This window comes from Muscardinus avellanarius (genome assembly GCF_963383645.1).
Source record: "Muscardinus avellanarius genome assembly, chromosome: 1".
Taxonomy (NCBI): Eukaryota; Metazoa; Chordata; class Mammalia; order Rodentia; family Gliridae; genus Muscardinus; species Muscardinus avellanarius.
Genome location: NC_137786.1, coordinates 8,976,679 through 8,992,404, shown reverse-complemented (window position 1 = coordinate 8,992,404; position 15,726 = coordinate 8,976,679). Strand labels below are relative to the sequence as shown.

At 51.1% G+C, this 15,726-nt stretch overlaps 1 protein-coding gene across 1 annotated transcript in view; it reads left to right on the top strand.

The window, feature by feature from the left end:
* The window catches only part of DAP (death associated protein), a gene marked incomplete at both ends in the record, with an annotated part of 66,886 nt that extends 59,502 nt beyond the window's left edge, over positions 1-7,384 (top strand). The window contains 2 exons of the mRNA XM_080696810.1: positions 5,823-5,865; positions 7,271-7,384. Of these exons, the coding sequence (XP_080552936.1) occupies positions 5,823-5,865; positions 7,271-7,384 (157 nt within the window). The remainder of the gene's footprint in view (positions 1-5,822; positions 5,866-7,270) is intronic.
* Positions 7,385-15,726: the final 8,342 nt, after the last annotated feature.

The following is a 15,726-nucleotide window of genomic DNA, read 5'->3' as shown; positions in this document are numbered from 1 at the left end:
GTAGAGTCCATCGCTCTGGATGCTAACTCCTCGGCCCCAAGTCACCTGGCGCCAACCCTGGAGCCCGCTCTCCCCTTGGGTGGGGCCAAGCAGGCGCCGCCCGGCCTTAAGATCCTCAGCAAACCCAGTCAGGAAGAGCCCCTCCACCTCGCCCTCAGCTCTCACGTGGGCTCTTTGGCTGGGCTCAGGAACCACATTAACACGAGACAGTTGCCAAGAGAAAAGCAAGCTCACAGTAACCAAAGCCACAGGCTTTTGTACTTTTTAGACAAAGAACAAGCCATTTGTAAAGGAACAACGGGATAAATGGGTCTGTAGACTCGGGCTGTGGTTAAGAGGCGCAGGGATGTGAGCGCTGGCGGAGGGCAGGGTCACTCCCCGGAGTTTCCTCGCTCAAGTCCACTGCAGCCCAGGTGCAGTCTCTGGGCACGCACGCTGTGTTCTCACCTTGATACCATGAGGACAGCCCTCCGCAGAGTCTCCCAGCTCGCTGCGTGTGGTGAAGACGGGCACAGGGCCTCTCCTGCAGCTCCAGGTCCTGGGGTGACGGCAGCTTGAAATAATCACAGATGGGCAAATAGGCAGCCTAACCAGGGGGACGGGAGGGGAGGAAGGAGATGCCCCAGTGTACGTGATGTACAGTCACAAACATCAAAGTCAACCAGTAAGCCAAACGTGACAGGAGGGAGGGGGAGGGCACGGTGGGAAGTGGGGAAGGGCTACATGAGTGCTGTGTGCAAGTCTGCCTCCACCGTCTTGTACTCCATTAACATGCATGACCACGACCCACCGATAAAAAAAGGAATAATCAATACGTGGCTCAGCGTACCTGGAGATGGCACGAGGAGGGCTCAGACTTGATTTACTTACTCCTCTCTGGCTGGCTATTAATCCTACAGTTAAATCTGACACATAAGGGAAGAAAAAAAAATTAACCCAGTTAACTGCACAACAAACGCTCAGTAAAACGAGCGCAATGCAGGGGCATTTCTCTGCTGCTTAGTAAGACTTAAGTTTCTTCAGCTCATGAAGTAACAGAAACTACTTGGGGGATTTTCAAGTGGTTTTGCTAAAGTCTTTGGGATGTAAACAGTCAGTGAACTTTCTAAATACTGGGACTTTTGCCTACAGCAAAATACAGCTGGGGCGGGTGGTTTCCCTAAAAGGATCCTGTAGGGCAGCATGAGGAGCATCGCAGCAGGAGGCGGCTGGGAGCTGTGGGATGCATTCCGCTCCATCTCCATCTGCCCAGCAGGACAGGCCTGGAGCCTAAGCCAGGATCCAGGGACCTCCCTTCCCTCCCACCACCCTCCCCATCTCCCAGCTCCGCCATCCAGCTGGGCTTTGTATTCACCTTCTCTTTTTGGGCCTGCTGGCCTCTGGAGAGACGTCTTGGAGGCCTCCCACACTGCCTCCAACTGTGTCCTGATGTTTCCAAACTCTGAGGCCTGCGGCCAGCCAGACAAAACCCCTAGAAGAGCTTTTCATAACCAGGGAGCAGGCGTACTGTACTCATTCAGAAAGCAGATTATAAAACAGTACGACGATGTGTATATGAAAAACATTAGTAAGAAAAGTGTGTGCATCTGTCTATCCATAGAAATGGAAAAACACATCCTACGTGTGACACTGATTGGCAGCACTTGGTAGGTTACAAGTGATTCGTGCATGTGCGTGCGCGCGCTGCTGGGGCTTAAGCCCTGGGGTGGACTAGACTGAGCCACACACCCAGCCCTGTTTTATTTTTTTTTTAATTTATTTATTTTTATTGGTGCACTGTATTCATACATCATAGTAGGATACATACTTTTGTAGACATACATGCACACTTTTCCCAGTCAGCCCCCACCCAATCCCCACCCCATTCTCTCCCTATCCCTCCCTCCCATGCTTGGCTTAGTAGTTGACATCTAGTATTATGGCAATTTATCTAAAATTAAAAATGATAATCTCACATAACAGTTTCATTTGTCTGATACCAAGCTTTTGATGACTTAAAGATAACATTTCAATATTTCTTTTTACTTTCTTTCATACCAGAGAATTTTTTTTCTATTTTTTAAGTGAAACTAGCATATATTTATATATTTATTTTTCAGAAAAAATCTATCCTAATATGGAATATGGACTCTAGATACCCAAAACAATCTTGAAAAAGAACAAAGCTAGAAGATATATATTTTCTGATTTCAAACCATATAAAGCTACAATAATTGAAACAGTGTAGTACTATTCTAAAGGCAGATCTATAAACCATTGGAGTTAAATAAAAGCCTAGACCTAAATTCTTCCCTATATTGTCAAGTTATTTTTGACAAGGTTTCCACGAACATTTGGTGGTGGAAATATTAATCTTTTAACTAAATATTGTTAAAAAATAATAATTACATGGAAAAGAATAAAATTGGACCCTTACCTAATCCCATATACAAATATTAACTCAAAATAGATAATAGACCTAAATATAAATCTTAAGACTATAAACTTTTAGGAGAAAATCTGGGTCATTAAACCTCACAACATTGAAATTGGCAGTGATTTCTTGGTTATGATTTCAAAGGCACAGGCAACAGAGGAGTATACAAACTCCCTAAAAAAAAAATTGTATATCCAAAGACAATGTAAACAGAGTTAACAGTTACTAATAGAATGGGATAAAATATTTCCAAATGCTATATCTGAAGGTGTATTAATATTCCAACTAGGAATCCTAGAAATTAACAACAATAAAGGCAAACAATACCCTTTAGAGATAGGTAAAAGACTAACATAAATAATGAATCTCCACAGATAACCAATCTTAGTTGTTTGTTGGATGGAAAATCTTGTTTCTCTAGTTCTGGAGTGTGTTACCTATTTCTTCTTTGTAGTTAATCTCTTTGAGTATTTTCTCTAGTGCTGGTTTTGAAGACATAAATTCCTTCAGTTTCTGTTTGTCATGGAAGCTTCTTATTTCTCCTTCTAATTTGATAGAAAGTTTTGCTGGGTAGGAAATTTTTGGCTGGAAGTTGTTTTCTTTCAGAGTTTGGAATATGTTACTCCAAGCCCTTCTGGCTCTCATAACTTGGTTTGGGAAGTCTGGAGTGATTCTAATTGGTTTGCCTCTGAATGTCACTTGGCCCTTTGCTTTTGTTGCCTTTAAGATTCTCTGCTTGGCTTCCACATTGGTCATTTTGACAATTATGTGGCGTGGGGATCCTCTTCTCCGATCCTGTCTAAAGGGAGTTCTATAAGTTTCCTGGACCTGTGTATCGACCTCTTGCTCTATGTCTGGAAAATTTTCTGCTATTACTTCCTTGAAGAGATTGTTGATCCCTTTGGTTTCACTTTCTTTTCCCTCCTCTATTCCAATTATTCTTAGGTTAGCTCTCTTAAAATGGGCCCATATTTCTTCAATATCAGATTCCTGCTGTCGGATATTTTTTTCTAGATTAGAAACTATGTGTTCATTTTTGGAATGATCATCTTCTAAGAGCGAGATTCTGTTCTCCATGTGTTCTAATCGGTTGTTTGTGCTTTGAATTGAGGCCTTTACTTCATTAATCGCATCCTTTATCTCTTTTTGGCTCTCTCTGAGTTCTTTTTGAAGCACCTCTATTATTTCTACAGTTATTTTCCTGATTTGATCTTCTAGAAATCTCTGATTTTCTGTTTTATCGGGTTCTGATGTTGTGGGGTTGTGGGCATTTATTGCTCCAGTATTATTCCTCTTTCCCATGATTTCGGATGTTTGTGCCTTCTCTGGGTTCTTCCCTTGGGTCACTATGACTTCCCTTAAGGTGTTCTGGATCTCGAGTCAGTAGTATCTCAGACCCCACTACTCCTTTACTGGGTTTTATCACAGAGTCTCCGACCCAGAGAGTCGATAGAGGCTGCTTTAGACTGTGGGGGGTGCCAGGTTGCACGTTCTCCTATGGTGTGATATCTCTGCCACCGCCCCTCCCCCACTGGGTCAAGTCCCAGGGAGTACAGTACTGGGATTTCTCCTCTGTGGCCCGCAATTTGACTCACTGTTCTTGAGTACGCAGATGTAGCTGTATTGGCCTCGCTGGATTCGGTGCTGCTGCTGCCGGGGGCAATATGGCGCCGCTGCTACGCCCTCGGCTGTGGGGCTGGTTTTTTCTTCTTGGTTTTGGTTTCCACTCTGAATCCCTGCAGCGTGTGCTGAGCTCGGCCACTGGGAACTTTAGATGCTCTCTGTGCGGAGAAATCCCGCCTGGCTGTTCCGCAGTGGCTCACCTCGGCTTGCTGTAGCCGTCCCGTGAATTCGCCGGCAGTATGGCGCTGCTGCCGCCGCGTCTGCCGCGTCCTCGGGCGATAGGCCGGTTATCTCCTCTGTGGCTCTGTTCTCAGTCCGCTTTCTCTCTGGAGCCTGGTGATTTTTTGTTTCACTGGTGATGGTGTTTTCTGGCTATGAAAGGCGCTGATTTTGTGGTAATGGAGGTTTGTTGTTAGCGGGGCTCTTAAGCCCCGCTTTTCTCGGTCCAGCCCTGTTTTATTTATTTGTTATTTTGTGACAGGATCTCACTAAGTTACTGCGCACCGGCCTTGAACCTGCTAGCCGCCTGTCTTGCCTTCCCAAATACTAGGATCACAGGCATGTATCATCACACCCGGCAAAGTACAAGTGATTTTGACATGCTTGGGTTTATCTCCTTTTCATGAATGAACATGTATTACTTTAGTACTGTAGTCTACCCTCTCAATACTGTTGACAGTTTGGGGGCGCTTAATATGAATTCAGAAGTTAAGGAGTAACAGTGGCTGCGTGAGGACCGTACTTGGGGGTCCACAGGGCCACAAGTTTGTGTTGGCTGTAGGGTCTCACCAGACAGAAGTTGCCAGACCCATGGACTCCTTGGGAACACTAGAAGGGAACCCCTGCTGGGTATGGCAGGAGATTCACCCCCTCTGAATCTTCTCTCTGCTTTAGGGGAACACCTGTGTCTATAATCTCATTCCGCCAAAACTACTGGGTTTGCCCCTCCTGAAAACTGGGGGATTAACCAAAAAAAACCCCACAAAAGTGCTTTTAGACACTGTTTGCTGTGGCCCATTTTCCTCTCACTTTTTCTGGACTGACCTCAGAAAAAGAGTCTCAAGCCTCACAGCCTGGCTGGTGTGAGACAGCCGGGTGTGGGGGCGCACGCTCGTAATCCCAGCATTCAGGAGGCTGAAACAGGAGGACTGTGGTTCGCATACAGTCTCAGCTACTAGTGAGGCCCTTTGCTATTCAGTGAGATGCTGTTTCAAAATAAAGAATAAAAAATAGGGCAGGGGGTGTAGCTCGAAGGTCAAATGCCCCTGGGTTCCATCCCCAGTACCACAAAAACATGATACAGAGGAAGAGACCTGCTCCCCCACTCCTTTTTGTTCTGAATTAAAGGGATAAAAGAGACAGGGCTTGACAGTCAGGAGCAGGCTTTACTCAGGCTGAAAACCTGGAGGGAGCAGCTGCCTGAGGAAGCGCCCACAGGAGGTAGAAGCCCACCTCCTTACGTAGTGGGGCTTTCATGGGGTTGGGAATGGGGCAAAGCAGACGCTGTTGTGTGTTCCTCCAGTTGGAGGCTGACACCAGAGCTGGTAAACTTAGGGGCAGGGCAGGGGTGGTTAGGGGCATCCCTCCCCGCGTCCCCGCCTCTCTTTGGGGGTCTTTGTTCTCAGTCGCCACCAGCCAGACCTCACAGCGCCCACACTCTCTGCTCCTCAGAGCTGATGAAACCCACATTGTTCATACCCTGCCCAGAGCCAGTCCGTCAAGGTTCACACCTTCCCCTCCTGTGGATTGTTCTACTGAACAGCCTCTCCCTTCTGTTTTCCAGCCCCCCGAAGCCGACCGTGTTCATCTCTGGTGTCATTGCCCGGGTAAGAACTCTCCCTCGCTCTCTCTCTCTGAGCATCTGCAGCGCGTGGACGGCCCTCTCTCCTGCCTCCGCCAGACCAGTCGGCTCCTGTTCCCTCCCGCCCTTCTTCAGTCTATTCAGAGCAACCAGAAACATGGCTCACCCCGCTGGGCGCCCGGGGACCACTTCATTGCCACATTTCACTCACAGGGCACGCTTCTGTGGCTACAGAAGAGTGGCCCTGCCGCCTTTGCAGTCAGCAGGGCTCCTCAGACTGGGGCTTTGGGGCCAGGGGTTTTCAAGTGACCTAAGTTAAAAACATTTTCACATTCTAAGTGATGTTGAAAAATCAACATATGAATGTCACAGCACATGAGCTTTGTGTGTGCGGGTCTGGGGATGGACCCGGGGGCACTGACCTCCGAGCTACACCCCTCCCCCTATTTTTTATTCTTCATTTTGAAACAGGGTCTCACTAAGTTACGGAGGACCTCACTAAGTAGCTGAGGCTGTCTGCAAAACACCATCCTCCTGTCTCAGCCTCCCGAATGCTGGGATTACAAGCGTGCGCCACCACGCCTGGCTGACAGCACGTAAGAATTTAAAGAAACACAGAAGTGGCTTCCAGGAGCGAAGCTTCAGGAGTGCGTGGCCAAGCCCTTCATTCCTGTCTTGCCTGTAGCTGCCTTCAGGAGCCCACTTGGGGTCTGTCTGTGTCTGTCTGCTGAGCCCCCACCCCACGCCCTCAGTGATATCACCGGGCTCTGGCACTCTTGGCATACCCAGGTTCTTGTCACCTGATGTCTGGAGGAAATGCCATTGTTGGGGGCAGCTTTCTTGAAGGAGCTGTGACCATAGCCACAGAGAGACTCGGAGACAGAGTGTCCCGCCTCCATGCCAACAACAATGTACATGGCACTTGGGCCATTTGGCTCCGCCAAAGCACGCCAGGCTGTAGCCTGCGCTACCTGGTCACTGTTGGCACCTGAAGCCGACTGGTGCCCCAGGAAGACAGTGGGCAGCTCTCCCCGAGCTGGCGGGCTGGGTCCGCTCATCTCCAGACTCGGCCCTGCACTGGGCCTCTCCTTCCCAGGCGCCCAGGCCGGGCTCACACTCCCAGTGGCAAATCCAGATTTGAGGCTCTCCTTTGGTCCTGGCTTGCCCGCGATTCAATGGTCACATAGCTGCCTACACCCAGCGGGGTGCGGAGCGAGCTGCGGGGTATGCATGGCCTGGGGTGAGCGGCGAGTGCCCTCTCCGTCCTGTGTGGGGCTCCCCATGCTGATGGCGGGCCCCTGACGGCCCCGGGGCCGCCAGCCGCAGGAGATAGGCTTCTCCTCCCTGTGGGCAGCTGGGGGTTGGGGGCTTTCTCACGCAATCCCAGTCCTTTACTGCTGATCAGCCTGTGCCTCTGTGTCTCCTGACAGGGTGACAAGGACTTCCCCCCAGCCGCAGCGCAAGTGGCTCACCAGAAGCCGCACGCCTCCATGGAAAAGCACCCCAACCCCAGGACCCAGCACATCCAGCAGCCGCGCAAGTGAGCTGGAGCCGGCCCAGTACCCTCAGCAGCGCCGTGTCCCCCAGAGACCCGGCGCCTCCTTCCAAACACTGCTTGGACGGGAGACCTAAGACAAAGCAAAGCGTCGCTTCCTTTGTCTTAAGTTTCCCTATTTAAAAGTAGAAATAGCTTACTCCCCAAACTTTAGCTCATAGGCGTCCTGGTTGACAACATTGAAAAATCATTCTAGCTCAGAATTTATCTAGACCCGATTAAAGTGAAGTCCTTCTCACCCTAGCTTTAATTCTGTCTCAGCAGTGGCCTGTGGCCCTAAAAAGAGAAGGACATAGCCGGGCGTGGTGGCGCACGCTTGTCATCCCCGCGCTTGGGAGGCGGAGACAGGAGGATCGCGCTGGTTCCAAGTCAGCCTTGCTGGCTTAGGAGACCCTGTTTCCAAATAAAAATATAAAATCGGTCTGGGAGTGTAACCCGGAGGTAGAAGGGTTTCCAGAAACCCCAGTACCACCAAAAAAATTTTTTAAAAATGAGGACATAAATTTGGGAAGATTCAGGGAGGTCGGGGAGAAGTGCAATCTTGTCACACTGTTTAGTAAGAGGACCGAGGTCACACGCCCGCCCTCCCTTGAGCGACTCGGGATCTCAGTACAGGTGGCCACGCACCCATCGGGCAAGCAAAGGCACGCTCGCAGCCTCAGCTCTAGCATGGCCAGGCGCGGTATGTCATTCCAGTACTTGGGAGGCCATGAGGGTTACGGGTTCGAAGCCATTCTCGGCAACTGAGAAAGGTCCCTCAGCAACTTAGACCCTATTTCAAAATTAAAAAATAAAATAGGGCTGGGGGTGTAGCTCAGAGATAGGAAGTCCCTGGGTTCAATCCCTGGTACCAGAAAAGGGAAGAAGAAAAGAAATGGCTGTCTGGCTGCTGAGGTGTCTTGCTGAAATTGAGTGTGGTAGTCACTCAAAAGCAGCGCTTCCCAGCTGAGACCAGGTGCCACCTCGGAGACGCTCCCGGGAGAGCAGCATGCCTGGGCTTTCCAGTAATCACCTGGAGGGCCGCTTTTGCGTTGCGGAAGTGACCACTGACCAGGGTGAAAGGAGGGACGGCTAGTCCTAGACCACTTGACCAAGGTTAAAAGCTTGAAAAGGCAGAACCGTGCCCTTCACCTCTCTGGGCACCTTCCCAAGTTCCACGTAGCTAGAAACACCTGGGTGTGGGTCAGTTTCCCTGGTCGAGAACCCCTTGCCCCAGAACACATGCACGCAGGTCCTCACAAGGTCCACTTTCAGCAAATGTCCTGACCCGAGATGCCCTAGACTGCTCCGTCCGGTCCTAGTGTGCTCTGCTTTCCCAGAAAGCCAAAGGGCTCTCGTTAGACATTAGAACCTTCCAGAGGCTCATGGAGGGGATGTGCCCGGCTCTCCCACTTGCACAGAGGAGGCTGCTACAGGTCACCGTGGCCGTGTGAGCAGCGCCCCCACCCGGTGCCCGCGCCAGGCCTGTGCAGACCCCGGGAGGGCCGACCCACTCTTCCCTGTGCCTCGCAATTCATAGGCAGTGATGGGTCTCCCGGAGACTCAGCTTAACCCTCAAGGCCCCGTAGCCAATCTCCTATGTCTTAATCACTGAAATGTCAGTGTGAGCCGAGGGTGGCTGTGGACACCCAGACTCGGCTGGCTGTTCAGTTCTGCTTTCTCTGCCCATCTTAGGAAGCCCCAGGTAGGAAAGGCCCTAGCGTGCATGGGAAGTCCCTGTGGCCCTTTAGTTGCACAGCCAGGGGGTGCCCTTGTATCCAGAGCCTGGGCATGCGCTGTGGGCTCAGATCACTAAATGGAAAGTGTTCTTTCAATGAATTTCTCAATCGTTGACTTAAAAAATTATTGTGATTATAATAAAGCTCCTGCATTTCTTCTCATTTTTTTTATCCAATTTACTTTTTATTTTTGCAGCTCTGGGGATTAAACAGGACCCCGAGCATGCTAGGCGAATGCTGCACTCCTGGGCTGCATCCCCAGCCCCGTGTTTTTTATATTTCAGAAATTCTCTTTGACATTTTCCTAGGGCTGCCAGATGGTTTAAGTAGAAATACAAACATGCATATGTGATGGATATTTTCAAAAATCATTTCCCAGGCACAAAGTTGAACTGTTGGACACCTGGCAACTGGAACATAATCATCTCCTGAAATTGTCAAAAAATGGAAAAGCTTAATACAGTTGATTGAAATGTATTACTTGGGCCCAACAGCTGGCCCTGGGCCGGGCAGACCCTTTGGGAACAAATTTGAAAGAGAGTGATTAGAAGGCAGCCTGGGGGTGCCGCAGCCTCTGGTGTGCAAGACATTTGCCTGTCAGAAGGTCTGCAGCCCTGGAAGGAGAGCACGGAAGTGACACGGAGTGGAACCTGGAAACCCAGGGTGAAATCGGAGAGTGCACTGGGAGGGACTGGGAGGGTCTCCTGGCCCGGAGCTGTAGGTCTGGTGAAGCTTGGGCGTGGCAGGCATGCCCAGAACCCGTGACTCCGCCAGCCCTGGGCTCTAGAAGCCGCTCTTCGAGCATGCCTCCTGTCCCCAGGAAGAAACTGAGGACAGGAGTGAGGGTCTCACTCATTGTGAACCACAGAGAGAAAGGTTAGTAAATCAATAAACGGTGGTGGGTGGAAATGCCAAACAGCAGAACAGGACTGCCCGAGGCCTTCGGTGAGTCCACACCTTGGTCTCCTATTGCTGCCCAAATCTAGTACCGCAGACCAACCAGAGCTGTGTTCCTCGCGGTTCTGGAGTCTACGTGTGAACTCCGAGTGGGCAGGGCTGTGCTCCCTGAGGCTGTGCTCAGTGTGATGGTGCTCACCTGTAACTTCACTACCCACGTCCCAGTGCTGCAGCTTCGGGCGTTGCCCACTTTGCTGTTCTGCTCGAAGCTGCAGAAAGCCAGCCTAAATCACAGCAGGAGCACACCCTTGACAGGAAGATCACGGCGACAGAAGCACGTGTGGACACAGGAAAATGGGGCCGAGGTCTGGAAGCAGCTCAGAAAGCCTCTCAGCAAAGCCTCTCCATCTACACAAAAGGACCATGAAAAGATGGGAACCAGGCATGGTGGATTATGCCTATAATCCCAGTACTTGGGAGGCTGAGACAGGAGGATTGCAGGTTCAAAGCCAGCCTCAGATATTTAGTGAGGCTTTTAGCAACTTAGTGAGACCCTGCTTCCAAATAAAATATAAAATAGGTCTGAGAGTATAGCCTAGAGGTAGAAAAGCCCCTGGGTCCCACCCCCAGCACCACAAAATAAATAAATATTCCAAAAATATATATATAATAGATCTGGGAGTGTAGCCCGGAGGTAGAAGGGTTTCCAGGAACCCCAGTACTACCAAAAATAAATAAATAAATAAATAAATAAATAAATAAATAAATAAATAAATGGAGCTGGGTGTGTGCTTCTAAAGTAGAATGTAGCTGAGTGTGGTGGTACTCACCTGTAATTTCAGTACTTGGAGGCTGAAATCGGATTATGGATTCAAAACCAACCTGAACAATTAAGGCTTTTGGCAGCTAAGCAAGACCTTGTTCCCCCCAAAAATAGGCCAGATGGGTGGCACATACCTGCATTATCAGTACTTGGGAGGCTGAGACAGGAGGATCACAGGTTTTCAGCCAGCTTTAGCAAACTCATAAGTCCCTCTGTAACTTGGTGAGACCCTGTTTCCAAATAAAAAATAAAATATAGCTGAGGTGTTGCTCAAAGGTAGAATGCCTCTGGTTTCAATCTTCAGTATTGCAAAAAAATAAAATAGGGCTGAGGTATAACTTAGAGGTAAAATGCCCCTCAGTTCAATCCCCAGCAACACACACACACACACACACACACACACACACACACGTAGAATGCTCCTGGTTTCAGTCTCTAGCACTCACACACACACGAAAATATATGTATAATAATAATTGGGAGAATTTGAAACCTGTGCTGAGCCTCTGAAGACTGAACTCAGAGCAGAATGGACGTAACGTGGACCTAGCCAGTCTCGGGACTCTCCAGTGGTGCCCAGGGGACCTTGAGGTCCCCTGCACCCAGATGCATGCTTCACACGGCACTCGGGGGTCCAGCCAGGCGGCAGGCACAACTGACTGACCGCACGTGTTTAGTATATGCCGGGCATCTGCTGCTGTGCTAGGCATTCCTGGTCCCCAGGTGATGGGTCACGGTACCCATTCGAAAGATGAGGCTTGAGTGCAAGCAGGGTCACTGTCAAGTCCTAGGCACCTCACTGCCTGCCAGCTTGGGCGGGGCGGGCTCCTGAGGTCTGGGACACACGGGAGGGCCTGGAGTCAGGAATCCAGGGGAGGTAGGCAGCAAAAGAGCGAAGATCCAAGTGGGGAGAGCAGAGGAAACAGTCCTGGGGGAGCCACGGGGCAGGGAGATGATGCTGAAGTCCTCGGGAGGTGAGAGGCCAGGGGTTACTGCATGCGAGAGGGATTTGGCTGGGGGAAGGGCAGGTTGACCAGAAGGCAGGAGCCACGGAGTAGGAAGAGCTGCAGCAGGGCAGGTGCTGATCTGAGACCCCAGGAAAGCATGAAGCTCAGCTTAGCCGCCGCCCGTGGATTAAGGGTTGATGGGATGGCGGAGGCTGTCCTTGGCTGAGATGACCAGAGGAGGCAGGGTCTTATGTAAGAGTGGAGGCTCTGGGGATGGAACCTGGGGGCGTTCTACTTCTGAGCTACACCTGCAGCCCTTTGCCTTCTTTATTTTGAAACAGGGTCTCACAAAGTTGCCGAGTTCCTGAGGTCTTCCTCGAATCTGTGATGTTCCTGTCTCAGCCTCCCAAGTCCTGGGATCACAGGCATGTCCCACCTGTGCCTGAAAGGCAAGGCGTGGTCCTAAGCAGACAGGTGAGGTGGTGAAGGGGCTCTCGAGAGGGCAGGGGGCGCTGGCAGCACAGGGAGGTGAGCACAGGCATAGACCCCCCACCCCTGGAGCCTGAGGTCCTCCACCACCGTCTCTGGAGCCCAGTGCTCCATCTGCCAAGCCCACGGTGTTGAGGAGGAATGGAAGTCGGGCACAGCGGCCTCCTGGGTAATCAGGGTGCTGGTGAACGCAGCAGCCTGGGATCGACAGACCAGGGTTCTGCGTGGACACGCGGGGCTAGTGGGACACAGAGGTTTGGGGTAGGCGAAGAGAGAAGGGTCCAGAAAAGGGTGGCGGGATCTATGCCAACCAGATGGTGTGAGAAAGGCAGGATTTTGTGATGGGCAGAGCAGGGATGGGTAGGAGGAGCCCAAGGACCCTGAGGGGTGATGTGTCCCCAGAGGCCAGCAACAGCTGCCCGCTTCCGGCTCCGGCTCCTGCACGCCGCGTACTGTGTTCTCCACGTGGGCTCACATGGCTCCAGTGCAAAGTGCAGCCCCTGAGTGTTTTTGCCAAGAAATCCCTTCACAATCATGACAGATGCTGCCGGTACGGTTCAAGACCCCAGGGGAGACCGAAAGCACCATCTTCCTGCATCACTGTCTCACCCAACTGCCGCCCACACCACCGAGAGCCTGGTGCAGTCCCCAGCAGTCCCAAGAGGCAAGCATCCCCTCACTGAGCCTGCAGGGGGCGCCGGTGAGACCCCGCCATCCAGCAGGATCCAGGGGCCACCCGCCAGGCACAGCAGGGCACGCCTGTAATCCCAGAACTTGGGAAACTGAGACAGGAGGATGACAGGCTTGAGGCTAGCATGTGGGAAAACTTAGTGACACCTGTTTCAAAATAAAAAATAAAAAGGGATGCAGTATATCTCTGGTAGAATGCCACTTGGTTCAGTCCCAGTAGCGCGTGCCTGCGTGCACACACACACACACACACACACACACACACACACACTCCTAGACTTGTGCTGGGGGGCATGCATCCACCGCCCCCCAGCTCCTAATGCCTGGGCAGTGGAACCTGGAAACTCCAGTGGGCCTCCACGAATTCCCTGCAAGACCTCGGTCGGGTTACTTTTCTTGTTCAAGTCTCAGTTCTATCGCTGCAAACACAGGGAACCTTTCAAACCCTTCCAGAACCTCCCAGGTGGGGCTGCGTGCCTGCGGAGGTAGTGAGTTCATTTATCACCACCGCTGCCTGCAGAGGTAGTGAGTTCATTGATCACCACCGCTACTGTGATTGTTGGATTATGATACAAATGGGGTCAGAGGTGCTCCAAGCTCCTGCCCAGCTCCGGCAGATGCCAGGCGGAGCCTGAGCCCCAGCCTAGGGCCCAGGTCCTTGGGATGAGCTTTAGGAGCGTGGCCACCAGTCACAGAAACACTCTCAAATGCTGCTCTGCAGACCCGTCCTCACCTTCCCGCAACCCAGGTCTGGGCCTCAGATGATCCCTGTGCTGCAGGCTGAGACATGCCCGGGGCTTGCAGGAGACCCGGCCACGGAGACCTGGAATGGTGCCAGCCCTGGGGAGGGCACAACTCGCCTGAGGAGCCGCCAGCCCAGGCGGCCTGAGAGTGAGCAGGGATGGGGGCTGGAGGGCAGAGTGTCCACCTGGCAGGTTTGTGAGTAATTAATTATTTTCCAAACATTCGCCTCCTCCCCGGCCAGCCCGTGGTGTTCTACTGTTCTGCAGGTTTCCTGGCTTGAAGCTGCTGTGCTGGAGAAGTGCTGCTGCTTACAGATGCAAAAGTGAGCTTATTTACCCCCAAGATGTGGCACCCTGCTGGCTTCTGAGGATAAACAGACACAAACAAAAACCCAGGCATTTGGAAACCCTCCCAAGAGGCATCCACAGCCCCCGCTTTGTGTTCCTTGCTCCCCAGGACTGCAAGACAGGAAGTAAGCTTAACCCTGAGTGCTGGCAGTCTCCTCAGAGTGGCACCAGGCAGGGTCCTCCAGGAAACCAGAACCACAGATCGCTCAGTGGTCCCTTAGGGTCACAGCATCTGGGGACACCATCCCACCTACCCCGTCACCTCCTCTTTATGTGTGGATGTGGCATTATCTGAACCTTAGGTGGCACACGCCTGCACACACAAAGGCACACACACATACACAGGAAGAGACTTTGTAAAAGAATTGGCTCGAGCTGTGTGTGGTGGGAGGCTGAGACAGGAGCATCACAGGTTCGAGACCAGCCTCAGAAACTTATTGAGACTCTCTACAACCTAGTGAGGGTCTGTTTCAAGACAAAATAAAATTTTGTTTTGGTTTGTTGTGGTACTTGGGTTCCTGGAAGCCCTTCTACCTCCAGGCTACACTCCCAGAGCTATTTTATACTTTTTATTTGGAAACAGGGTCTCTTAAGCCAGCGCGGCTGGATTCGAACCTGTGTGATCCTCCTGTCTCCGCCTCCCAAGCGCGGGGATTACAAGCGTGCGCCATCACGCCCGGCCTAAGACAAAATAAACTTAAAAACGACTAAGGGTATAACTCGGGAGGTAGAATGCCCTCAAATTCAATCCCCAAGACACAACACACACACACACACACACACACACACACACACACACACACACACACACGAATTGGCTCAAGAGCTTATGGGACTGGCAAGGCCACTCTCTGCAGGGCGGGTAACGGACTGGAGACCCAGGAGTAGCTGATGTTGCAGTGGGACCTGGTGAAGCCATCTGTGCAAAATTCCCTCTTACTTGGGGGAGTCTTTTGTTCTTTTTATATACTTACTTGTATATAATTTAAAAATATATTTAAAGTATACTTTTAATATACTATATATATGCATACTTTTATTAGTGATTGTAATTATACATCAGGGTGAGATGCAAAGTAAAACAAACACGCATGCGCACAGCACTTGGCCTGCCCTGCATCACAAACGCGCATGCGCACAGCACTTGGCCTGCCCTGCATCACAAACGCGCATGCGCACAGCACTTGGCCTGCCCTGCATCACAAACGCGCATGCGCACAGCACTTGGCCTGCCCTGCATCACAAACGCGCATGCGCACAGCACTTGGCCTGCCCTGCATCACAAACGCGCATGCGCACAGCACTTGGCCTGTCCTGCGTCCCACCCCGCTACCCCCTCCTCTCTTCATGTGTGGACGAGGCATTATCTGAACTGTTTAATTCCTCCATCCTTTTCCCCCTCCCCCAGCCCCCTTCCACTCTTCTACTGGTCTCCTCGTTTATCTGAAGTTCCTGCGTTTCCTAATTTTCTCTCGAGCTTCCACATATGAGAGAAATACACAACCCACGACTCGGAGACTGACTGATTCATAGCATAATAGTCTCCAGTTCCACCCATTTTCCTGCAAATGACATAATTTTGTTCTTTATGGCTGAGTAAAATTCCATTATGTGTGTATCCCCATTTTCATTATCCGTTCATCTGCAGACGGAGGCCTCGGTTGGTTCCATAATTT